Source organism: Chlorella variabilis (assembly GCF_000147415.1).
Source record: "Chlorella variabilis unplaced genomic scaffold CHLNCscaffold_19, whole genome shotgun sequence".
NCBI classification, from domain to species: domain Eukaryota; kingdom Viridiplantae; phylum Chlorophyta; class Trebouxiophyceae; order Chlorellales; family Chlorellaceae; genus Chlorella; species Chlorella variabilis.
In genome coordinates this window covers 386,040-409,567 of record NW_005435069.1, presented here as the reverse complement: position 1 = coordinate 409,567, position 23,528 = coordinate 386,040, and the positions used below count along the sequence as shown (strand labels likewise).

General features: G+C 66.8%; 5 protein-coding genes across 5 annotated transcripts; 2 read left to right on the top strand and 3 right to left on the bottom strand.

Moving 5' to 3' along the window:
- Window positions 1–143: 143 nt before the first annotated feature.
- Window positions 144–4,428, top strand: CHLNCDRAFT_137328 (hypothetical protein; the record flags this gene model as incomplete). The annotated part of the gene is made up of 16 exons (XM_005845097.1): window positions 144–241; window positions 351–456; window positions 588–660; window positions 806–845; window positions 990–1,039; window positions 1,152–1,216; window positions 1,409–1,506; window positions 1,688–1,751; window positions 1,851–1,892; window positions 1,995–2,158; window positions 2,407–2,531; window positions 2,799–2,867; window positions 3,116–3,215; window positions 3,394–3,520; window positions 3,672–4,124; window positions 4,288–4,428. 16 exons carry the CDS (start codon window positions 144–146, stop codon window positions 4,426–4,428), a joined length of 1,815 nt encoding a protein of 604 aa, XP_005845159.1.
- A 229-nt stretch (window positions 4,429–4,657) lies between these two features.
- Window positions 4,658–6,997, bottom strand: CHLNCDRAFT_36630 (hypothetical protein). The gene is made up of 6 exons (XM_005844992.1): window positions 6,368–6,997; window positions 6,069–6,140; window positions 5,720–5,846; window positions 5,455–5,518; window positions 5,200–5,326; window positions 4,658–4,844 (listed from the first exon to the last, which is right to left on the bottom strand). Exons 1-6 carry the CDS (start codon window positions 6,884–6,886, stop codon window positions 4,806–4,808), a joined length of 948 nt encoding a protein of 315 aa, XP_005845054.1. The 5' UTR covers window positions 6,887–6,997; the 3' UTR covers window positions 4,658–4,805.
- Window positions 6,998–7,243: 246 nt separating this feature from the next.
- Window positions 7,244–16,691, top strand: CHLNCDRAFT_137326 (hypothetical protein; the record flags this gene model as incomplete). The annotated part of the gene is made up of 24 exons (XM_005845096.1): window positions 7,244–7,466; window positions 7,526–7,678; window positions 7,850–7,932; window positions 8,179–8,312; window positions 8,531–8,696; window positions 8,882–9,239; window positions 9,370–9,641; window positions 9,804–9,914; window positions 10,193–10,401; window positions 10,638–10,839; window positions 11,036–11,153; window positions 11,384–11,691; window positions 11,896–12,117; window positions 12,431–12,546; window positions 12,706–12,868; window positions 13,014–13,109; window positions 13,296–13,436; window positions 13,656–13,811; window positions 13,977–14,075; window positions 14,276–14,350; window positions 14,903–14,970; window positions 15,164–15,345; window positions 15,500–15,662; window positions 15,830–16,691. The coding sequence occupies 24 exons, from the start codon at window positions 7,244–7,246 to the stop codon at window positions 16,689–16,691; spliced, it is 4,680 nt and encodes a 1,559-aa protein (XP_005845158.1).
- Window positions 16,692–17,609: 918 nt separating this feature from the next.
- On the bottom strand, window positions 17,610–19,371 carry CHLNCDRAFT_137325 (expressed protein; the record flags this gene model as incomplete). The annotated part of the gene is made up of 5 exons (XM_005844991.1): window positions 17,610–17,649; window positions 17,813–17,946; window positions 18,122–18,243; window positions 18,428–18,629; window positions 19,327–19,371. 5 exons carry the CDS (start codon window positions 19,369–19,371, stop codon window positions 17,610–17,612), a joined length of 543 nt encoding a protein of 180 aa, XP_005845053.1.
- Window positions 19,372–19,767: 396 nt separating this feature from the next.
- CHLNCDRAFT_137324 (hypothetical protein) lies at window positions 19,768–21,661 on the bottom strand (the record flags this gene model as incomplete). Its single annotated transcript, XM_005844990.1, has 8 exons — window positions 19,768–19,898; window positions 20,040–20,180; window positions 20,319–20,448; window positions 20,574–20,683; window positions 20,850–21,078; window positions 21,256–21,353; window positions 21,444–21,499; window positions 21,657–21,661. 8 exons carry the CDS (start codon window positions 21,659–21,661, stop codon window positions 19,768–19,770), a joined length of 900 nt encoding a protein of 299 aa, XP_005845052.1.
- Between the last annotated feature and the right edge of the window lie 1,867 nt (window positions 21,662–23,528).

Genomic DNA, 23,528 nt, shown 5'->3' with positions numbered 1-23,528 from the left:
GCAAGCGAATCTAGCCGCTGCGGGCGAATGTTCAAGCGATTCGAGACCAGCCAGCAGTACCCCGCCACGGGGAGGAAGGTGCACTCCTTCCGCGTAGGAGGCGGGGCCTGTCCCACGCTGCCCGATTGTCTAATGCAGGCTCGATGAGGGCTCCCGCCGCGCCTGCAAGCCCTCTCGGGCTGCTGGCAGCGTTGCTGCTGCTGGTTGCCCGGCCTTGCGAGGCCCAGACGGGCATGGACAGGTGCCACGGCTGCCCAGGGGGGAAGCTGGGGGCGCAGCAGGGCTGCAAGTCCGTGCACCACCGACCCGCCGCCGCTGCTCACCCGCCTGCGCCCTGCGCTGCCTTGCAGCCCGCTCAAGGGCTATGGAACTCCCGGCCCCAACACCACAGAGGTCTACGTCAGCGCATACCTGGACAGGCTGCTCTCAGGCAAGCCGCAGGGAGTTCCCCCACTGGTGCAGTATGTCGAGCACAGCTCACCCGCAACTTGGGAGGGGAGGTTGTGCCGACACGGCCTGCAGTGCGGGCGCGCCCAAGCCTACTCAGTCTGAGCAGCCATCCCTTCCTTGCTGCAGTGAATGACCAGGCCTACCAGTTTGAAAGCATCATGTACTTCTATCTGTCCTGGGTGGACCCTGAGGCCCGCATCAAGATGGAGGGTGAGCGTGTGCCTGTCTTCTCGGCTGCCGCCGCAGCTGCGGCAGTGCACGAGCTGCCGATCAATGCTGCATGCGCGCTGCCACAGCGTGTGCTGGCGCCAATCTTGTCTGCATATGCTGCACTGTGCTGCGTTTCGTGCTGCAGAGACCACTCTGCAGATGCGAGATGCGAGCACCGGCTATCAGTGCCAGCGGCCATGCAGCAGCCATGCTGACAACACCAGGCAAGATGCTGGTGGGGCTGGGTTGGGACGACTCGTTGTTTGGCCCCCATGTGCTGCGGCGCCCTCTCATTTCACCGCTGCCTGCATCTGTTGACGTGGTTGCAGGTGCTGCGATGGAATCTACATCCCTGGCTTCTACTTCAAGAACGCGTACGGTGAGCACGAAATGTCACTGGGCAAAACCGGCCTGCCTGTCGTGGCCTGTGCTGGTACCGGAAAGTGCCTGCTCACCTGCCCTGCACACCACTCCGTGTGATGCTTCTGCAGGCTACTCTGGCATCAGCTACGACACCTACTTCCTGGGCGAGTCGGCGGTGCTGCGGGAAGTGCGGGTGCAGGGCACATACTACCAGGCACGCCCCCTGCCGCCGATGCGTGTGTTGCGAGCGTGCCGCTGGTGTGCATGGCGTTTGTGAGGGCGTGGAGGGTGGGTCCCAGCGGCGGGCATGCGCGGAGTCGGCAGCACAGCAGCAAGCCCGCCGCTCTCCCCTCACAGCTGTTGCTATGCACGCCCCTCCCTTCAGGCGATGAACTTTGCCAACTTCCCTTTCGACTCGTTTGACCTGCTGACCGAGCTGCGATTCAAGGACACCACCCGCGACATCAACGTGTCCACCTATGGGTGAGCTTGCTTTTTGCTTTTTGATTTTCATTGGAGGCTAGGCCTGGAGGGCCCCATGTCTTGGATGGCGCTGCTGCCGTTTTGCTGCGAGGCGTGATGATGGAATTGGTGGCGATTGGCTGCGCGAATGGTTGGCTTGGACGCTCCATTGGGGCCCGCCCTGCTCCTCCATTGGGTGCAGGCTGGACAACATGGGGGCGGGGCGCCAGCGGATCAAGGTCATCCCTTCCAGCGGCGACACAAAGGTGGGCATCTGCTCCGGTGGTGGTGATGATGCGCTGCATACTGCCCAGCCGCACACCCTGCCAACCAACCCTTCCCCAACTCGCCATTCCCTCATGCAGCTGTTCAACCTGGGGGCTGGCGACGATGCCAACAACTGGCAGGTGGGTGTGCCTGCACCTTGGTGCATCCTCACATTTGTCCCTCCCTTTACTCCCATGGGCTCAGTAACACTCCTTCTTTCTCCTTTCTGCCTGCCCGTCCAGGTGGTGGCCCTGTGCCTCAACAAGTACAACCTGTCCATGCTGGACGGTGTGAAGTACAGCGAGCGGTACAGCGCCCCAGGCGACCCCGCCCCGCTCTGGCCGGACCTGCTCGCCTTGGCGGGGTCCGGCAACTTTGCGGTCGGTGCCGCCGCCAACCTGCTGCTGTGAGGAGGGCCGCCGGCGCCGCTGCCCCAGCCGCTGCCGTTGTCCCTGCGCCCGTGCCGGTGCTTTCGACAGCCTCCGCCGCCCCTGCAGCTGGCATACCTTCGAAAGCAACCGCCGCCGCTGCCCTTGCGCTGCCTGCTGCCCTCGCCCTGCCACCATCAGTTTCCAACACACGTGGGCCCACTTAAGCCTCACACCCACCTCAACCTCAACCTCACGCCCCCACATCTTGCCTGGCCCGCTGCAGGCGCCAGGACGATGACATCGGGGGCGTGTTCATCACCGTCAAGCGCTTTGGCCGCTCGTCGTGGATGGACGGCATCCTGCCGGTGCTGGTGGTCTTCGTGCTGGGCCTCTTCATCTTTGTGCTGGGTGAGGCGGGGCAGGCGGCAGGAGCAGCAGCGCAGCAGCAGGGGCGCCCCGCTGCCACCGCCACGCGGCGCCCAGGCGGAGGCTGCGCCCCGCCGCTGCGGGCGCTTGCTTGCTGCAGCCGCCTGGGTTGGCCGGCCGGGGAGCGATGCTTGACGCCCGCCGGCTGGTGTGCCCGCCCGGCCGCCTGGCCTGCCGGGGTGCTGTGTGATGCCAGCTGGCTGCTGACCCTGCTCGCTGCTGTGCCTGCCTCCCCCACATGGCCTGCAGACTTTGAGGATGAGACGCACCTGTACAACCGGCTGCAGCTGGTGGTCACCCTCTTCCTCACCCTCATCGGTGCGCCCTGGGTCTCGATGCACACACATGCGGCAAGCAGCTCCCTGTGTTGGCATGCCGCTGGCCGGTGTGCACTTGTAGGCAGCTGATGGGTGGGCCGCGCGTGGGGCGGCTGCCTGGCCCGCACCCTGCAGCGGCTGCCCTCGACTCGCTGACGGTCTGGGGGCGCCTCCTTATCTCCCTCATCCCCTCCACATGCTAACCCCTCGCCCCTTCCTTCCTCCTCCCTCCCTGCTCGCCCCATGCAGCCATCCAGTTTGTGCTGGTGGACAAGGTGCCCGCCTCCAGCTACATGACCCCCATGCAGCAGCTGGTGCTGGCCACTTACGCCTTCCTGTGCTGCGTCAGGTGGGGCGGTGCTGCTCTGCGCACAACTTGCACATGCATTACAATGTTCATCCCACCCTGCCCCGTCCCTGCCCCACACCATTCCATCCAAGCACCACAATCCCCGCCCCATCAACACATGCCCTCCATGACACCCTCCCTCCCTCTTCCCACTTTCCTTGCCCCACTCGTGACGCAGCCTGGAAAGCATCATGCTGCACTGCTACGTGGCCGCCTCCTCTAAGTTCATCTGGACGGCAGTGCATGCCATCGCCCTGTCTCCCTGGTGGCTGGGGCGCAAGGCGTCCCGCCTCGCCTGCTGCAAGGTGCGGCCCCCGGCTGGGCTGCGGTTGGTTGCCGCTGAGTACCTGGCTAAAGGCTGCTGCTCCTGCGCTGGGCCTGGTCCAGCGGGACCAGAGCTGCGGCAGTGGCATGAGCGCGACAGTCCTTGCGTGGGTCCGCTGCCGTTGCTTGCAGGGAAGAGGGCCGCGCACACAGCCAGCGCCGCTGGCGGTGCACATGGACAAGCCAGGGGCGCCAGCAAACGGCTGCCCCACCACCGCAGCAGCAGCCACGTTCGCGAGGGATGCCGAGTCCGAAAAAGACAAGCTGAGCTCCCTGGGCTCGTCGCACTGCGACTCGCAGCAGGCCGCAGAGCAGCAGCAGCAGGTGGAGAACGGCTTTGGCGGCAGGCAGCTGCACCGCCTCTTCTCGCCCTCCCGCATGAAGGCCCGGCTGCTGACGTGGAGCTACAGCCTGGGCGAGGTGTGCCTGTGCGAGGCGGGCGCCTGCCCCTGCAAGCACGGCGCCTGCCCCTGCAAGGACGGCGCCTGCCCCTGCACCGCGCCCGCCTGCGACTGCCGGCTGGGGCGGTGCCCGTGCCGCAGCCGGCTGCAGGACTCAATACGCCGCAAGCGCACCGCCAACATGGTGAGCTGCCTGCGTGGGCGGTGGAGGGGGGGTCTCTCGCCATGCTGTGGCTACCGCATTGCTGTGCCCACACTGCGGAGGCTCCATGCATGCCAGGCGGTTTCTGGGCTTGCTCCCCCATTGCCCCAACCCACTCCCTGCTTCTCCTGCCTCCCTGCCGCAGGCGGACAACCTTGTGTTTAGCGTTCTGGCGGTGGGCTACACACTGGCAGCCATCCTCATCTTCACGCTGCAGAGCGGCTACACCAGCATCTTCCCGCCCACCGACGACCGCGGCGCGATCGCCTGCTCCGCGACAGCCTGAGCTGGCCGCTGCCTGGCCACACCAGCGCGCAGCCGCCTGGCGCTTGTTTTCTGTCGGCGCTGCGTCCTTGGTTGTGTGCATTGTATTTGCTGCCTGCGTCCCAGCCTGTGCCCTTTTCCCAATTTATTCCCAAGCTTTTTGGCCCGAACACCGACCACTCCTGTAACCTGCTTCGGCACAGCTGGTTGGTCGGCAGCACTAAGGGTGTGTGTGGGTCATCATCGCTGCTGGTCACATAACGGTTAATACAGGAGGAAAGATCGCAGTGCGAATAAATTCTCAGGCTGCCCAGGGCAAGCGCGGCTGCCCGCCGCAGCCGCCGATAGGCTCTGCCGCGACGGCTGGGCAGGCGCAGAAAGCTGCAACCCCGCCACTGCTCAGCCTCGCTTTAGCGCCCGCACCGCGTCGCCCACCTCCTGCAGCAGCCCAGGCCGCGCCGGCGAGGGATCAGCGCCAACGTCCACCCGCCACAGGCACACGCCGACTGCCGGTGCCACCCAGGCCACCAGCAGCAGCGCCGCAGGAGCAGCAAGAAAAGAGTGTTCGTTCTCCCCGCCCACCGCCCACACCTCCGCCACCACACACACACTACCCTTCCCCACACACACACCACCACCACACACACACTACCCTTCCCCCCACACACACCACCACCACACACACCCACATTACACACCCACACACTTATATACACACCCTCGCCGGCTTTGCTGGGTTGGATGCCCAGAACCGCCGCCACCCACCCGCCCACCCGCCCACAGCCGCCCCCACCTGCTCGCTGACTTCGTCCAGGTCTGATGCCTGGAACTCCAGCGACAGCCCGTCCAGGTGGGACTTGAAGAAGTCCTTGGTGGAGGCGTACATCATCTTGGCCTTCACCTTGGCGCTGTCGGGGGCCCTGCGCGGGGGCGGGGAGGATAAGGGAAGGATGAGGCAGGATGCGTGGCGAGCCGGCACCGGCGGTCGGCGCTAGCGCGCCGCGGGCGGCCCAGGGGCGTGCCAAAGAAGCCGCTGCGGCAGGCGCACCAGTTGAGGAAGATCATCTTGTGCAGCTTCTGGCCGTCGGGGGTGACAAAGTCGAAGTCGTACACTGCGGTACAGGCGCGCGGTACAGGCGGGCTTTACGATGAGCAAGGCTGCACACTTGCCGGGGCAGCCGGGGGGCGGCGGCACCGCGAAGGCACCTGCCTGCTGCGCCCTCTCCCTGCCCGCATCATACCGCGCCGCCCTCCACACCCAAGCCCGGCCCTGCAACCCCGCCGTGTCCACCACCACCACCACACCCACCCACCTCCGTATCTGCAGTCTGCGTCGGGCAGCGCAGCCAGGAAGTCTGTCCAGGTGCTGCCCTTCTCGCCCACCGCAGCGATGATGACTGCGGAGTCGGACTCGTCCACCTGCCACAGGGCCCACTTGTACTGCAGGCATGTGGCGGTACGGACGCAGCAGGGCAGGCCGAGGGTGTTGGACGGCGGGCATGGCGCATGGTGGGCAGGTGCAGCGGCACACACTCTCCCCCTCGCAGCGTGCTCTGGCTTGGGTGGGTTCTGCCTCCCTGTTACCCTCCAAGCACCAGGGAAACAACCGCCGCCAACCGCCACCACACACGTGCACGCAAGCGACCAAACGCAGCCTCTTACCGTGGCCTTGAGGCGCATGAGGTAGAAGAGGTTGACAGCATCCTCGCTCACAGAGATGCCGCTCATCGAGGTCTGCAGTAGGAGGCGGGGGCGCAGGCAGCCCAAGGTGACGGCAGCGGGGATCGGCGCAGCAGGCAGGGGTTTGCAGGGCAGGTTGCGGCGGCTCATGGTGGCCGGGAATGGCTCTGGGCAGCCCGCCCAGAGCACGGGCAGGGGTCGCTGGCAGCCTGCCACAAGGAAACAGCGCGGGATGCCTGGGAGGCACCGCTGCGTTCCCTGCCCCCCAAGCACATACTCACCCCTTCGCTCATGGACTTGGCGCCTCCCATCTTTGGGATGTTGCTGGGCACGTCGGGGTTGGAGGCCGCCTGGCGCACGGGTGCTGCAGCCGCTGCCGCCGCCGCCGCTGCTGGCGCGTGCTGCTGCGCTGCCGCCGCGGCGGCCGGCGGCGCCGGCGGCGGGATTTGCCAGGCCACCGGCGCGGGCCGCGGCGCCGGCGCTGCTGGTGGCGCCGCTTGCGCCGCCTGCTGCTGCGGGGCCGGCGGGGGAGGGGCGGCGCGAGGGGCTGCTGGCTGCGGGGCGGCAGCCGCCACCGGTGCCGCCGGCTCCGTCGCGGGGCCTAGGAGGGAGCCCAGGAAGCTCTGCTTGGTGTTCTCGTAGTCCTCCTGCTTGATGAGGCCCACATCGACGGCCGACTTGATCTGCTGCGCCCGCAGAAAGCTGCTCTTCACGGCGTCAAAGTCGGCCTGCGAGATGAGGCCCAGGTCGAGGGCGGCCTTTGTACTGAGCAGAGACTGCAGGCTGGCCGAGTCTGCCATCGTCGCGGCAGCTCCAGCTCTCTGCAGGCAGTGATGAGCGCTGCCGTTGGCGCTCCGACAGCAATCGGCGCAACTGCTGCTTAGATGTGGTGCGACAGTTTGCGGCAAGCGATTGCGAGTCTGCGGCAATGCGCGCCGCGCCGCGAGGCCATGTACAGCTCGAGCCTGCGGTACTCCTCCCTTTAAAACCCTGGGGCGCCTCCCGCCACCAACTGCGCTCTCTGTCGGCACCGAGGCATCGCAAGATCACTTCTCACCCCGCCAGGCAGCTCGTGGGCACCGTTTACAAGGGAATGAGCTTCAAGCACAGCAGGAACTGATCTCCGGTGGCTTGGGGGGCGTGAACAGCGGGCTGACATGTCCGATCTGGACTTGGAGCTTCTGGCATCCATCGCCTCGGGCGGCCTGGGCAGCTGGCAGCAGGATGCGCAGGAGAACACCGTGTATGTGAAGAGCGAGGACTGCAGAGGCAAGCGCGGAGACGAGGGCTGCACAAGATTCCCGCACACACTGGAGCCGGCGACAGCCAGCCAGCTCGCGCCCCACCCCGCCCGCCGCTCTCGACAGCCGCCGCCAGCCGGTGCCCGTCACCTCCCCTTCTCCCTCTTCTCCCCTCCCTTCATCCGTCTTCCCCTGTAGGCTGCCTGCGCGACCTGCAACGCTTCTTCCGCTACGACGACCCGGAGCAGCGCCCCGCTTTCTTCGCCGTCTCCAAGTACAACTTTGCCCGCTCCGACCTGGTGCCCCTCATTGTCACATACCCAGACGATTACGATGTCGTCTACAACGCACGTGAGCAGTGGGCTGGGGCCCACCGGGGTGTGCCGGCGTCTGCAGCCGAGGAGCTGCTGGAGCTGCATCTCCTCTCCTTGCCGCCACCACGTCGTGCCGCTGCCGCCGTGCTCGTCGTCTGCCTTGTTGACCACCCCTGCTGCCTGCCTGTCCGGCTCCCTCCGCCTGCAGTCAAGGTGGCCACCTTTCTCACCATGCCCAGCAGCGACCCGCTGGTCACCAGCAACAAGGCCAAGCAGGAAGAGCACATGCAGGTGGGCTGGGCAGGGCCTGTGGGCTGGGCAGGACAATGCCCCGAGCATGCGGTGCGGGTGCAGTCCCGGGCTGGGCTGCGTATCGGCCACGCGCTGCCACCAAGGCTGCCCCATTTCTCACGGCATTGCCCTTATCCTTCCCAGCATGCCTATTCACACGTTGCCGACTGCCCGGCTTGGCCCCCTGACACCTGCCGTGACGCGCCCCTGCTTCCGCCCCACCCCTGCCCTCCCGCACCCCGGCAGGCGGTTCGCGAGGCGTTTCTGGCTCAGGATGCTCTGGCGGCGGTGGTGGGGATGCTGGCTGAGCCGCTGTCGCGCCACCCTCGCATGAGCGAGCAGGATGCGGCGCTGACCCAGCTGGTTATCACCTTCCTCAAGTGCGGCCCGCCACGCCGCGCTGCGCTGGGCCGCTGCGTGCTGCTCCCTGCCATGCCGTGCTGTGCTGTGCCTGCACTAGTGCCTGCGGCAGATGTGCTTGCCCATAGCCAGCCCCAGCCTGGCCCCAGCCGGTAGCCTCTTGGACCAGCAAGGGCCCTGATCCCACTACGCCCCTGCTGGTCCCTGATCACCCTGCTGCTTCTCCTGCCTGCCGAAGGAACCTGGTGGCCATCCCCGAGGCCCCGCCCGCCGCGGCAGCCGGCGGCGGCGCCGCCGGCGCCTCCAAGCACGCCTCCCGCCGCATCCAGACGGGCCTGCTGGAGCGCCTGTTTGGCGACAACGTGATGGACCTGCTGCTGCTGCTGGCCCAGCATTCGCAGCAGGTGCATTTGCGTGCGCGGGGTGGTGTGTGTGGGGGGTGGGATTCACAAGTGCGCTTTTGGCTTGTAGTGGTTGCCTGTTGGGCTGAGAGAAGAAAGGGCATGGACAGATGGTGCCGGAGAGGCAGAGCCAGGATGTAGCTTAGCCTGCTGAAGCCACCAGCCGCCGCCCCATCCTGCTCCTGCAGCGCCCGTTCCGTTCCGAGGCACCTGTGCTTGTGGAGCTCTTCATGCATCTGTTCTGCGGAGTGGACCCTCAGCAGCTGCTGGACGCTCCTCAGCTGCTGGAGGCCCAAGAGCGGAGGCAGCGGGAGGAGCAGGCGGCGGCGTGCGCGGCCGCCGAGAAGAAGCGGCGCCAGCAGCAGCAGCAGCAGCAGCGTGGAGGCAGCAACGCCTTTGCCGGCTGGGGCGGCAAGGCCGCGCTGGCGGCCACCACCGCGCACCTGCCGCGCCTGCCGGCCCTGCCGCAGCAGCGGCCCTTTGTGCCCAAGTCGATGCTGCCGCGGCACGTGGCGCAGGCGGCGCCCTCCCGGCATGCGCACTCGGGTGAGCCTGCTTCTGCAGCTGCGGCTGCTGCTCACGGCTTAGTCGATGCCAGCTGCCGCCCCGCCTCTACTCCCAGCCACACTTTGCATCTCCTTGCCTTAATATCCCACCCACGCCGCCACGCACGCAGGCGCCGTGTATGTGCGACGCCACACGGAGCACAGCAGCAACATCGTGCTGCGTCACAACCCGCTGCGCTCCGAGCTGCCACGCCTGCCTGCGGTGGCGGACGCCAAGAAGGCGCCGGCGCAGAGGAAGGACGGCCAGGCCGGGGCTGCAGGCGGCGGCGGCGGCGCCCACGGCGGCGTTGCGCAGCCGCGGCTGGGCGCCGAGCTGCTGGTGCGGCTGGATGCCTTCCTGCAGCAGTTTCTGGAGGGAGCCTACGACATCCTCATGACGCAGGTGGGGTGGGTGGCGGGTGGGTGGGTGGAAGGGGCGCCCCTGCTGGCTCGCCCGCTCTCCTGCCTGGTTCCATCCTTTTCGGGCAGCACAACGGACGGCATGGCCTGCTTTCTCCCCACCCTCTTCCCACCCTCTCCTCGCTTTCTTCCTTTCCCCCTGCAGGTGTTCCGCGAGGTGCAGCCGGGCCTCAACATCAGCCGCCTGGGGGATGCCGACTTCATGCACTTCGTGCGGCTGGCCACCTACTGCACCCGCTACGTGCGGCTGAAGGAGGTGGGCGGGGTGGGGCTTCTGTCTGGGCGCCGCCACAGATAGGCTGTGGGGCTGCTGCTGCTGCTGCTACATAGTGGATGGCTGCTGCCGCATGGCCGCGAGGGCTTGCTGGTGCTACGTACTGGATGGCTGCTGCTGCACGACCGTGGGGGCTGCTCCTGCCAAGGTGGTCGTTCCGAGGTGGTCGCCAGCCGCCCGCTTGAAAACCAAACCATGCGGTGCTGTCCCACTCCTGTTGCCTCCCCTTTCACACCCCTTGCGTTACCTGCTGTACGCAGGAACGCAAGCTGCAGGCCAGGCTGCAGGCGGAGAAGGACGGGGGCAGCGCGGGCGTGTCGCCTGTTGGTGGCGCCGGCGCTGATGGTACGCCAGGTGGCGCTGACGTGGCGCCAGGCGGCGAGGACGAGGCCTCCCCCTTCTCCTCCATCAGCGCCACCATGGGTTGGGACTGCTTCCATTGGGTCACCATGCTGTGGATCATGCTGAGGTGTGTGTGTGTGTGTGTGTTGTTGTTGGTGGTGGTGATAAGGGTGGGGTGAATGGTCCTGGTCCTTAGAGAAGGCTGTGCCGGCTTGGAGGGTGGGGCATGCATCCCGCATGCATCCCTGGTTGCGCCTGGCACGCCGTCTCGGACTCAGGGGTGGGTTCAAAGCCTGCCTCGCCTCGTCGCCTCCTCTCTCCGACCGCCTGCCCCGATCTTCTGCCCGCCCCTGGGGCCTGCAGCAACATGGAGGGCGGCGGGCGGCAGAAGGACCACTCGGACAAGAACTGGGACCTGCAGCACGCCTCGGTGCCGCTGCTCAAGGAGATGCTGCTGGCGCTGGACCTGGCGCGGGTGGCGGGCAACGCCGCCGACCGCCGCGCCGCCGACCGCCTGCAGCGCCGCCTGCTGCACGACGACCTCAAGGAGTCGGGGCTGCTGCCGGTGAGGCGGGCCGGGTGGGGCTGGCGGGTGGATGGGTTGACTGCCGTGGTGGCCAGCTGGGCCGGGAGTAGCTCGCTGGCGCAGCTTGCACCGGGCGGGTTGCCGGCGCCTGCTGCCAGCCATGCAGCATGCGCACGCCTCTCTGCGCGGTCCTTCACATCCCGGTGCCATGGTACTACTGCCCTTGGTACCGCAGGTGCTGTCCCGCCTCATCAAGGGCTACAACTTCCGCTTCCAGCCCCGCTCCCACGCCGTGGACCTCATCGGCACGCTGCACGTCGTGCTGGGCATGCTGGACCGCCTGTCATCTGCAGGTGAGCGTACAGGGATACAGGGTGGGGGTGCAGATGTGGGTAGGGATGGCGCAGGGGTGGGGCATGGGGCACCGTCTGCCGTCGGCGGGCGACGTTTCTGGTGGGAGGGTCAGAGTGTGTGTGTGTGTGTGTGTGTGTGGACCCTCAGGTGCTGGGAATTGAGCACTGCAGCGGCCCTATGATATGCGCTCATTGCTGGGGACTGATCGCCTCCCGTCCGCTGCCTGCAGAGCCAGGTGGCTTCCGGGTCAGGGCGGCGGCGCGCCAGGGCGGTGGCCGGCGCAAGAAGCCCGCCCCCTCTCCAGCCGACAAGCAGCCTGCGGAGGGCGAGGGCGCTGGCGAGGATGCGGCGGCGGCAAATGACGACGCCAGCCAGCAGCAGCAGCAGCCTGGGGAGGAGGGTGCCGCCGCTGCAGCTGCGGCGGGCGGCGAGGAGGAGCAGCAGCAGGGCAGCCCTGCCGGCAGCAAGGCGGGGTCGGAGGGCGGCGACGATGAGCTGGCGCAGCGTGTGGGGCGCAGCGGCGACCCTCTGGATGATGTGAGCGCTGCTGGTGCTGCCTTGGTGGCGCTGCTGCTGCTGCTTTCTGCCTGCCGCTGTGTGGTGGCGCTGCTGCTGCTGCTGCTGCCGGCTTTTGGCTGTACAGTATCTGGAGAGCTGTGCCCCACCTCCGCTGTGCACTACCATCCAAAAACTCTCACACAACGCCGCCAAACCCACACCCCGCCGCCGTCCCCTCGACAGGATGGCGAGTTTGATCGGCCCCGCGCCGTCACACGCGAGGTGGCCTTTGAGGCGGCCCGCCGCATCCGCCAGGAGTGCGCCCAGCCCGTGATCGTGCACTTCTACGCCTGGCTGCTGCAAGGCTACCGCACCAACGCGCCCTTCACCAACCACGCCATCCTGTCGTTCCTGCGCCGCATCGCCGAGCCGCGCCAGCTCAACCTGGAGCCCATGCTGTACCAGGTGTGTGTGTGTGTGTGTCTGTGTGTGCACAGGGATACGTGTGTGATGTGTTTGTGCACGGAGTGTGTGTGGTGGTGGGCGGGTTGAAGGTGAGGCAGCCCCCTTCAGGCAAGGGAGGAACGCCTTGCGCTGGGCAAAGCCCGGGGCAGGCCGCGTGGGGCTGCACTTGCTTCCTCGCCCTGTGCCGCCAGCGCCGGTGCCTTCTCGCCTCCCTGCACCGCCAACCCCAGCCACACGGCCCCGCCGACCCTGCGCTTCCTGATTGGCTGCCTGCCTGCCTGCCACGCTGGCCGCCCCTGCCGCAACCCTGCAGCTGAGCGTGCTGCGTCTGTTTGAGGCCATCCTGTCTGACCTGGTCATCAAGCGCAACCCAGACTATGCCGAGCTGATCGCCTTTGCCAAGGGCACCGTGCGCAACATGTTTGCACGGTGAGGGCGGGGGCTGTCGTGCTGCGAGCAGGGCAGGGCTGCCCGGTGGCGTGGAAAGCGCCGAATGCATGGGATTTGCAGCGCGCTAATTCCCTGCCTTTTCGCCGCACCAGAGGTCCCACCCTTCAAGGCCCCATGCCTGCCTGGCCTCTCCTGCAGGATGGTGCCCGACCTCTCTGAGCTGCGTCAGAAGGCCGGGGAAGTGGAGGCCAACCTGGATGCCCGCTTTGCTGCCGCGGAGGGCGGCGGCGGCGAGCAAGAGGCCGACAGCGCGGAGCAGGAGGCAAGGCGGGAGCGGCGGCTGGCGCTGGCGGAGGTAAAGGTGGGACTGGAGGCGATGCCCGTGTGCTGCGCTGCGCGGGAGGCGCTTTCAGAGCGTTGCCGGGTGGTTTGGCCAGGGTGCATCAGCCCGCAGCCGTGCCTCTCTCCACGGAACTGCTGCCTCCTCACCGGCCTCCCTGCCGCAGGCGCGGGAGAATGCCGCCAACGCCTTGTTTGTCGAGCTGCTGTTCTGGAAGGGCGCCAACGTGGCGGAGGATGTGCGGAATGAGTACAACTGGAGGGTGCGGCAGCGGCAGGGGCTGCTTGCTGGCTGAGGCGCTTCCTACATGTGCTGCCGCTGGCATTGGCTGCTGCTGTGTGTAGGCTGCTTCCCCATCGTGGAATGGCAGGGGCTGGCGTACTGTCTCCCTCGCTTACACAGCCACCACATGCACACACGCCGACCGACCCTGCCTCTCTCCCTGCAGGGGCTGGTGGATCCTCAGGAGCACCGTCGCCGCGGCGGGCGCCGCGGCCGCGGCTCGGCGCTTGGCGACGACGAGGGCTCTGACGGCGAGCAGCTGGGCTTTGCCAGCTTCCGCAAGAAGGGGACCTTTACCGAGGAGCAGGTGGGCTTGGTGGGCTGTGTGGGTGGGCAGATGGCCCCCTCCTGTCTGCCACATTAAGGAGCCCGGGAGGCTCCCCTGCCTGCCTTTCTGTCCCCTGCCTGCCTGCCTGCCTGCCGCTGCATCTGTGCAGCCTGTGCGCTGTATGCCCACTCGCACCTCTGGCTGCCTCCCTGCCACCCAGCCACCAACACACACGCGCCGCCACCTGCCGCTGTGCAGGCCGCCCTGCTGCAAGCCGAGTTTGAGAAGCGCAACGGGCGCAAGGGCTGCCTGGATGCGCTGGTGTTCGAGTTCGGGGGGCAGTGGAAGAAAGGGCAGATATCGCGGCAGCTCAAGGCCATGGGGTTGGCATGCGGCAAGTTCACACAGAACCAGGTGGGACTGACAGTGCTGTGCAAGGGAGTGGGGCCGCAGCCTGGCTCTGGGCGTGGGATCGGGCATGCCAGCGCACCCCTGGCCTGTCGCCTGCCTGCCTGCGGTCGGTGTGTGCCTGCCTCTCCGCAGCTGCCTTCCACACCCCCACCGCTCATGCATGTGCAGGACGAGCGGCTGGCGGAGCGGTACGAGGAGGTACGGGGCAGGCTGGACTGCTTCCAGCTGCTGGCGGAAGAGCTGGATGCGGGCTTTACTGCCAACCAGGTGGGCTGCGGGGCTGCAGGCCAGAAGCCATGCCGCCAGTCGCTGCGGGGCTGATGCTGCCTGGCCACAAGTCCCACAGTCCAGGGCCGCCATTCATCCCAGCCCTGCACCAGCCTGCAGCGCCTTTCTTCATGCTCACCGTGAATGTCGCTGCCTGCTGCCGCCTGCTGCTCCTGTTCGGCGACTGCCCACCGACACAGGTCAAATTTCACCTGCGCAAGATAGGCGTGGTGGCGGGCAGGAAGGGTGCCGCCCCCAAGTTCTCAGACCAGCAGGTGAGGGCTCCTGCGGTGCCAGCGGTGCATTGGCGACGCTGCCTGGGAGCGGTGGGGCTGGCTGCGCCAGCTGCCGTCCAGCAGCGTCAAGCAGAGGGCTGGGCAAGGCACAGCGTGGCGCCACGTCGCCACTGCCGCCGCTGCCACGCCGTGACGCCGGCATGCCGGCATCCATCGCTGTTTCCCGAAGCCGCTGCATCAAGTATTGGTCTTCTCCTGGCTTGCCTGTCTCTGTGCTGCGCCGCTTGCAGGTGGCGCAGATGAAGGAGCTGTATGCTGAGCGCATGGCCAGCAAGGACTGCTTCGATTTCATTGCTGAAGAGCTGGGGGGCAGCCTGACCGCCCGCCAGGCACGCCACCTCGGCCGCTGGCTGGCTGGCTGACTGTGGCTGCTTCCTGCTGCCTGCTGCCGCGTTGCTGCTGCTGCTCATGTAGTGGTAGTGGTGCTGCTGTATTTGGGACCTTGAGGCACGGACCAATGCTCCAGCAGCGGATCACTGACCGCCACCCCTGCTCCTCTGCTTCCTCCCGCTTTCCTCTGCCCGGCTGCAGGTCAAGCGCCACCTGCAGAAGCTGGGCATCGTGCCCCACAAGAAGAGGCGGCAGCAGCAGGCGCAGGGGTGGGTGGCCGGCTGGCACGGGCTGTTGCCGCTGGCTGGCACGGGCCGTTGCCGCTGGCTGGGTGCCGCAGGCTCTGCGCCAGGGCCTGCCATGGCACCTGGGCGTATCATGTCCTGCTTACCCCCCACGTACTGAAGCAGCAGAGTGCATGCTGCTCACTCACTCACTCCCCGCATGCATGCATGCCTGCAGCGACGCCGCTTTTGATGCCCTGGCAGCCAGCAGCGGCGACGAGGCGGGCGGCGCCCACCAGCGCTTGCCGCGCAGTGACGGCGGCAGCGGCAGCGATTCAGAGTCGGATGGCGGCGCCTCGGGCTTTGGCTCAGCCAGGTCCGAGCTGGAGGAAGGCAGTGATGGTGGCGGCAGCGACTCAGGTACAGCCTGTACCGCCGTGTTGTACTGCTGGGACGTACCCCAGGCATTTAATGTTGCAGCTCCGTCATACCCATGCATCAGCCTGATGATTCGGCTGGCTGCGGCTGCCTGCATGAAACAGATCCCCCCTGCTGCACCCTTCCCTGCGCGCAGATGGCGGCAGCAGCAGCGACGGCGGCGGCAAGGGCGCTCCCGCCGTGGCCGCCGGCGCCGCCACAGCAGGCCGCGTTCAGGGCAAGGCAGCGCGGCGGCAGGCGGCTCTGGAGGCCCTTCAGAGCAATGCGGGGCGGCGCAAGGTGCAGCGGCAGCATGCCAGGTGGGCTGGATCAGGGGTCTGCATCAGGCAACTTGGCCGGCAGCTGCCAGGCTCGCTGTCCCTCTCTCTGTCCGGTCTCTCATGCTGCATGTGCAGCACACCTGGCAGCAGTGATGTACCCGCGCTTTTCGCCATCTGTCGACCTGGCCCACGCACTTGTGCTGCAGGGAGATGAGCCCTGAGCTCGGCGCTGCGGCCCTGGGGTCAGAGGATGAGGAGGATGGCACGGCAGGCGATGGCGACAGCATCGCGGCGCAGCAGGCGGCTGCGGCGGCCGCCGCCGCCAGCCCCACCTCCAGCGACGGAGGAGGCAGCTTTGTCAGCCTGCTGGACAGCGACGGAGACGGCGGCGCGGCGGCTGGCACGGATGCCGAGGCGCCGGCGTCCAAGAAACCCAAGCGGGGGCCGGCAGCTGCCGGCGCCGACGCTGCGGATAACGACAGCGACGGTGCGGGGGGCAGCGGCAGCGAGGACGGGTTTGAGAGCGCCCGGGAGAGCGAGCCGGCCGAGGCTGGGAACGAGGAGGAGGAGGCAGCTCCTGCCAGGCAGCGGAAGAGGCAGCCGGCCGCGCAGAAGCAGCAGCAGAAGACAAAGAAAGCGCGGCGGCAGGGGGGCGAGGAGGAGGGAGGACGGCGGCAGCAGCGGCATGGCGAAGGCCGCGGCACGCCAGGCACCAAGCGCAAGGTTGCAGAGGAGGCAGCGGGGCCTAGCAGCGCGCAGAAGCGGGCCGCGCTAGACGCGCTGCGGCAGCGCAGGCAGCAGGTCACGGCAGCGGCGGCTCCTGCCTCGCTCCCGCCTGCAACTGAGCCGCTGGCAGAGTGGCGGGATGCAGAGGAGGAGGGCCGCGGCGGCACGGGAGCTGCTGCCGGCGTGGATGAGAATGCTGCACCGCAGGCTCAGCAGGCGGGGCGGCAGGCGCAGGGCAAGCCGGCAGGCAAGCGGCGGCTGATGCGGGGCGGCGGCGATGGTGCAGCGGCGGCACCGGCACCCGTGGCGGCAGGCTTGGAAGACCTAGAGGACGATATCTGAGCTGGTCATGGTCATGAGCCATGAGCCAGCCAGCCACCGTGCAGCCGCATGCAGCCGCGGGCCACCGACCGCCGAGGGGCCGGGCCCGGGTCGGGCAGGCCGGCCCACGCTTGCCACATCAATTCTTCATTATTGCCTTACAGCCAAGCAGGGCGCATGTAAGTATACGCCAAGAACTAGTGTTGCAACTGGCAGCTGCGGGGGCTTGGCATGGTGCTGTGGGCAGCCGCCCGGAAGCCACCGCTGCGGGCAGGGGAGGGTGGCGCAGCGCTCTGTCAAGCGAGGCGGAGTGTGCAGGTGGGGCCCACCCTGGGTTACAAAGCCTCCTGCAGCGCACCTTCTCGTCTGGGCACCAGTCTTCAGAACGACTGGGGCTGCCTCGATCAGCCATGTGCCAACACACCAGTCGCGGCATGGCGGTGCTGCTTCATTGGTGCGAAATCCAGCAGTCACTGCAAGCAGGCATGCAGGGGGAGGAGCCACGCACGTGCATGCAACGTCGTGGGGGAGGCGGACAGGCACTACGTCTATGCTGGGTGCACGTCCCGGCCCCCTTACATTGCCACGCCGTGGCTGCGTCAGCTGACGCACGGCCGCATCAATCCAGTTCCTCACTGAAGCCACATCCGTCAGCCCATCTGCAGCAGCTTAGCTTAGCGGGAGCAGGCGGTACGGGAAGCGAGCTGCGGCAGCATGGGCTGTCTCACAGGTCAGCACACATAGGACACACAGGCTGCAGTGCCGGCAACACGCCACAGCATGGTGCAGCGCCGCGTTGCGCTGCACAGCACGGCGCAGGCAGCAGCTAAGAACTTGCCTGCTCTGCCGTTGCCGCAGGGCAGGGGGTGGATGCTGCTGATGCCGATCTGAACGTCCAGCGCTGCACTCCTGCCCCGGCGCACCACGGGCCCGCCAGAGTCACCAGGGCACGCCCCTGCTCTCCGCGGTTTGGCCAGCCCTGCAGCAGGCAAGCAGGAGTTCAACGGCTGGCAGTGCGGCCCGCATCCGGCAAGCCAGCGAGCAGGCACTGCTGGCCCGGGGAGGGACGCCATGGGGGGCAGCTGGCAACGGCTTCGGACGAGGGCAGAGTGGCGATGCATTCCCAGCACGCAGCCCAGGACTTGCGTTTGGTGCAGATCATGGTATTGGTGTCCCAGTTGTACACCACATGATGCCCTCGCCCCTGATCATCGGTGAACAGCGAGAGTCGCCTCTCCTTCTGGCAGGTCGCCAGGGGCAGCAGCGTCGTGGTGAGCTGCGTTTCAGCGGCGAGGGAAGCCAGGGCACAGCGGCCGCTCGTGCAGGGGGCGCCCCTGACCTTGAGCTGCGCACTAACAGACCCAATGCAACTGGCATGCATGCAGGCTGGCTGGCCCTCTTCTTCTTGATGCTGCGGCGCAGCCTGGCAGGTGCCCTCCTGCCTGCCTCACCAGCTGCAGCCTGTCTGGCAGGCGGGCCGCGGATTGGTCGGCTGGGTCTGGGTAGATCAGCCCCCAGCCCAGCATGGTCACAGTGGTGTAGTCAGGCGCGGGGTTGGTCCAGTTCACCTTGGCTGCAGGGAGGAAAGCGGGGAGGAGCGCGCACCTCCCAGCACTGCGGTGAGCTGCCGCCAAGGGCCCAAACTGTCCATGTTGCTGCAGGCTTAGCCGCCTGGTCCACCGCGCCCTGCACGCATCCAAGCAGGCCAGCCAGCCGCACCACGCCGTGGCCCCTGCACCCCAGCCCGCCGCACCCACCCCGGTGGCGCGCCAGCCGCACAGGCGGCATGGTGCTGGGTCGGTCCAGCAGCAGCAGCGCCACATCGTTGTTCAGCAGATCATCCGTCAGCGGGTCTGTGACCCCCGTCTTGAAGCGAGGGTGGATGAGCGCCCGCACGGCCCGCCGCCGCTCGTTGGCGCCACGCCTGCCGCCCGGCTGGCGGTAGCCACCGAGGCGCACCTGTGCAGCAGTGAGCAGTGAGCAGTGAGCAGCTGGAACGTGTTCCAGATTCCACCAAACTGCAATCAGTGCAGGCCTGGCCGCCTGCCTGCTGGCATTGGACACAGCTTCCACCACCGACCAACAATCTCACAAGCAGACCCACCGCCGCCCACTGCCTACCGCTGCGTCATTTGCCCCCCCCCCCCCCAACCTCAGGCAAAAAGGAAGCACGTGGCTTGTTGGTGCCAGTGAATGGGTCTCTCAAGCAATGCGCGGCACACATCACGACGGCGGGTGCGATCAGCGAGGCTGAACAGAAGAAGCCTCGCGTCTGCGCGTTGTGCAGGCTGGCAACATAGCGGAACCTGCAGGCAGGCTTGTAGGCACGCCTTGAGGACAGCTGGCAGCAGCCATGGGCGGCACGGAAGAGGCAGTGGCGGGCAGCATGCAGAGCAGCAGTGGCCGGCGGACGAGGCGGCAAGCTTGCCTTCCCACGGGGGCAGCGGTGCCGCTGCGAATGGCCGCCTCCACACTTTCGTCTCGCAGCAGACGCCTGCACGGCCCAGTGTCAGACAATGGGACACTGGGGACTTGTGTCAGGCAGGCGCCGCCAGTGGCGGTTGGAGCGCCACCGTCGTCGGCTCCAACCGTAGGAGCTGCACCCTGACGGCACTTTCTACCTCTCTGGGGATGCAGACGACAATGTGCCCGCCACCTGCCACAGCAGAAGCCACAGCCGGAACGCGTGAGGCCGCGCCATGCCTCCGACACCACACTGAGGCGCCCAGGCAGGTTGCCGCGCCTTTCTTTGTGCTGGCGCCGATCACGGGGGCTATCTGCCCAACTTACAGTACCCGCAGGCAACTACAACGGCATGGGGTCCCCCATGGCGCACTGCAGTCCCCAAGTGCTGGCTTGTCCACAGGGGCTTTCGATCACGAAATGCCGGTGAGAACGACGATCAGGACGACTCTCGGGAGCACACATGTTCACAGATGTGACCGACCGCCGCAGCTGACTCATGCATGGGGGCGCCGGCGCCGTGTCTGTGGGAGTTCTGTTGCTGCCGGCTCATCCTGCCACTCTCCCACTGGGTCTAGTTCGATTCAAGATCGAGAAGCGGTTTACAATCATTGACATGGCCGTAGGGTAGCACTCATCCGCCCTTGCGCCGCCTAAGTTTCGCCAGCGTGACGGTCCGCTTCCCGCCCGGCAGCGGCTTGCCTGTCAGCTCCAGCGCCGCACGGTCGATCCACCGCCGCAGGACGCCGACATCAGCAAACACGCCTGCACGCTCGCCGGCAGCGGCCACTCAGCATGGCCGCGGACTGCCAGGACGGTCAGGGAATGGCATGGCATGGCAGCAGGTGCAGGTGCAGCACTCGGGCAGCAGCAGGTGCAGCAGCAAAAGAGGAGGCAGCGGCGTACTTGGCTCGCCGTTGCCGCAGGGGCTGCCTGCCCAGCTGGTGACTCCTATCTGGACGTCCTGCCCGGCCGTGGGGCCCTCCACAATGAGAGGTCCGCCCGAGTCGCCCCCACACACCCCGGACCGCTTGGGCGGGTGCAGGCCTGGAAGGGGCACTCCCAGGAGGACCGGCTTGGAGAGCGTCCGACGGCGGCAGCAGCGGGTGGAGGCTAGGCAGGTGAAGCAGACGCGGCAGCAGAGGCGCTCATCAGCGGCAGCGGCGCCCGTTCAACACGACTCACGGGAGCAGCACAGCATGGCGTTGGATCGGAAGCGAATCACAATCTTGTGCACTTCCCAGAAGCCGTCCTCAAAGGTGGTGGCCCCCACCTGCCGCTGGCACTCCCTCAGTGGCAGCACGCGGGTCCGCAGCTGCGTGGGCGGAAAGGGGGGAGCTTAAGGGTGGTGGGGTGACCGGGAGGCTCACCCCCAGCGCCTCAGGGGCCCGACAGCCAACGGGCAGGGGGTGCTGCATGCTCGCCCAGCAACCCTCCCACATCTGCAACTCGTCTTGCTTCGGTCCACTCGGGCTCGCCTCGCAGGTAGCCCCAACCCAGAGTCAGCACGTGGCTTCCATCAGGCACCGGGTTGGCCCAGGGAGCCTTGGCTGCAGGCGGGCGGCATGGCACGTTGGCTGGAAGGCGGTACCGCACTGTGGCCATGCCCCGTGCCACGCCACAAGCGTGACCCACGCATGCAATACACAAACAGAAAACAATCGGCTCTTGCAAACGCCTTCCTACCCACCACCACCCAACACACCGCCCTTCCACCGCGCTCCCGAAGCCACTCGCCCTTGTATGGCGCCAGCCGTACTGGCGCCAGCGCGCTTGGCTTGTTGAGCAGCAGCACGGCCACATCGTGGTTCAGCAGGTCGTAGGTCAGCGGGTCTGTGAACCCTGTCGTGAAGCGAGGGTGGATGAGCGTCTTGATGACGTGCCGGCTCTCAAACCGCCCCCGACGAGGGCTGTCTAACGATAGGCGGTACCCCCCTATGCGAACCTGGGCATGGCAGGGGAGGGAGCGAGGCAGGCAGGAGTGGAGGCGCGGCAGTGGAGAGGCTGCTGGCAGCGCAGCGCCCTCGCTTTGACCTATGGCGGCGCGGCTGGGGAGCCCCGGCAGGCCAGCGCAGCAGCCCAGAGCGAGCTGGCATCATGCCATGAGTTGCGGTTGGCGCACCCGCGGCAGGAATGCTTCGTCCAGCTCATCCAACCCCGAATCTGCGTCTCGGAAGCAGTGGGCTGCCGCCAGCACCAGGCTTGGCGCAATCAGGGTGCCTGCAGGGGGTACGGCCTGTTCCAGCTCAGCCTGCGCGCCACGAGGTGTGCCCGCTCAGCTGCCACGCATCCTGCAGACTTGCACCGCACCTGAGCAGAAGTGCACGCGCGTGGCTGCATCCCTCAGGCTGACCATGTAACGAAACCTGCACGCAGCGGAGCAGCACGCGGTGTGGCAACGCAGCGTGTCAGCCTCGGCGCAATAGCGGCGGCACGCAGGCACAGGCTAGCATGCACCGCACAGGGAGGACAGGCTTGCCTATTGGATGGGGCGTCGAGGCCGTTGCGGATGGCAGCCTGCACCTCATCTTCCAGCAAGGACCTGCAGCAGCAGCACCAGGGGGAAGGAGCTGGCAACAGAAGTGCCGAGCGGCAGCAGGAATGAGTGGAGCGGCCGCCTGCCCTGCAGCCATACCTTTCGCTGTTTCCTGAAGCGACGGCTAAGCCTGCGAGGAGCAGCAATACCCCTGCCAGGCCCGCTCGGTGCATCCGACAGCTGATCCTTGCCCACTGGGCGTGCAGTGCCGGCGGTGCAGAGTCGGCGGCGGCGGCGACAAGTCCAGCGGCGCCTTGTCTGCTACATGGAGGCGGCACGTCACTAGGCGTGTGTTAGGACCCGAACCAGAGATAGCCGACAGGCTTGGACACAAGTGCACATGCCTGGGGTGCAACTACAAGCTAGCGCGCAGCTGCTAGGCGCATTGCGTTCTGGCTATTGCATCAAGCTCAGTGCCACGGGATCCGGCCCTCACCTGCGAGCTTGTGGGCGCGGGGGTACTGAAACTTGGCGAACGCGCGAAGCGGCAACGCTTTGAACGTCTTGTAGTTGATAGCATGCAATGCGCATGCCAAATAAGACGATAGACGAGAGGCAGAGAGCTATGCCCGCTGGCAACGCTGGCGCCGCCGCACCCTCCTGCTCCATCCCCCTCCAGGACCTGCCACAGAGCCAGCTGCAGGTTACAAGTCGCTCGCAGGACTGAATCAAGATCAAGAACGATAAGAATGAGAGAGGCGGTGGGTAAGAGGAGGATACTTGCTGGAAGCATGCGGGGAGGCGGCAGGGCCGCCAGACCAAAGAAGCGACTGCGTGCGTCCTCCCCGGCAGCTGCAGCAGCCCAGGAAAAATCGAAGAGGCATGCCGAAAGGCGTACAAATGCTCAGGGAAAATTGAGAGTGTGGTCGAAGAATGTAAGAATGGTGGGTTGAAGAATGGAGAAGGGGGTGTTGAAGAGTGCCACGTGGGCCGTTAAATGAGTGCAAAGGGGGTAGCATGGGCAGCACAACGTACAATACCAGTATGCTGCGAGGAGTGGTCAGGTAGCAGGGGAGGCACGCTTTGCAGTGCCATGTCAGGTAAGCTCGTTGTTGTCAGTGGTGAAGATGTGAAGAGGAGTAGCTCTCAGGCAGTGCCAGAGGAAACGATGCCGGCGGTGAGCGGGCCGGGGGTGGCCGGGGCATCAGCGCCGGGCAGCGTGCCGCCCAGCACGCCGCCCATCGTGGCAGGCGCCTGCGTCAGGGTCACCCAGGTGTCCAGCCATGGCATGTAGGCGCTGCGGCGCTTGAAGAAGGGCTGGGTGATGCGGATGCGCAGGCCGGGCTGCTCGATGGTCAGCTGGTGGTTGGTGCCCCACTGCGGGGCAGGCAACAGAGTGCGATGCGGCGCAGCATCAGGAGCGCTGCCGCAACAGCTGGATTGGCAAGCAGGCCTACTTTGCTTGTGTGGGCTTAAAGTCTGGTAAAGCAAGAACTAGCTTGCAACATAGACTCCCCGCCGAAACGGGACGGGAACCGGGCGAAAGCAGAGAAAGCAATAAAACAGGGGTGGAGCAAGGCGACATGCAACGCAAGCAGCTGACAGGGCACGCATCGAAACGTGTGTATGACTGGCAAAGTGGCATGGCGCATTGGGGAGAAACGCAACGGTACGGGAGCATGGGCTGGCCAAACGGCAGTGCGGAACGCTAGGTCACTAGAAAAGCAGGGAAAGGCGCACTATGTATGCAATGAGGGCAGCCCCGGCTCGGGGCCGTTGAGAAAGCAGTGGGCGGGAGGGGGGAGGCCCCGGTGTGGGCGGGCCCCATCGAGGGGGGATGGGGCGCGCAAGCGGCCAGATGGGGCGGGGCGCGGGCGGCAGTAGAGTCCTGCGGCTGGGTGGGATATAGGGCAATGAGC

Excerpts from the sequence above, each read along its gene's own strand:
- CHLNCDRAFT_36630 (XM_005844992.1), bottom strand. The coding sequence starts at position 6,886 with ATGGCAGACTCGGCCAGCCTGCAGTCTCTGCTCAGTACAAAGGCCGCC. Across the intron at positions 5,519-5,719 it reads CGCAGACTGCAGATACGGAG|TGTACGACTTCGACTTTGTC; the intron begins GTGGGTGGGTGT and ends CCTGTACCGCAG. Across the intron at positions 5,327-5,454 it reads AAGATGATCTTCCTCAACTG|GGCCCCCGACAGCGCCAAGG; the intron begins GTGCGCCTGCCG and ends GCCCCCGCGCAG.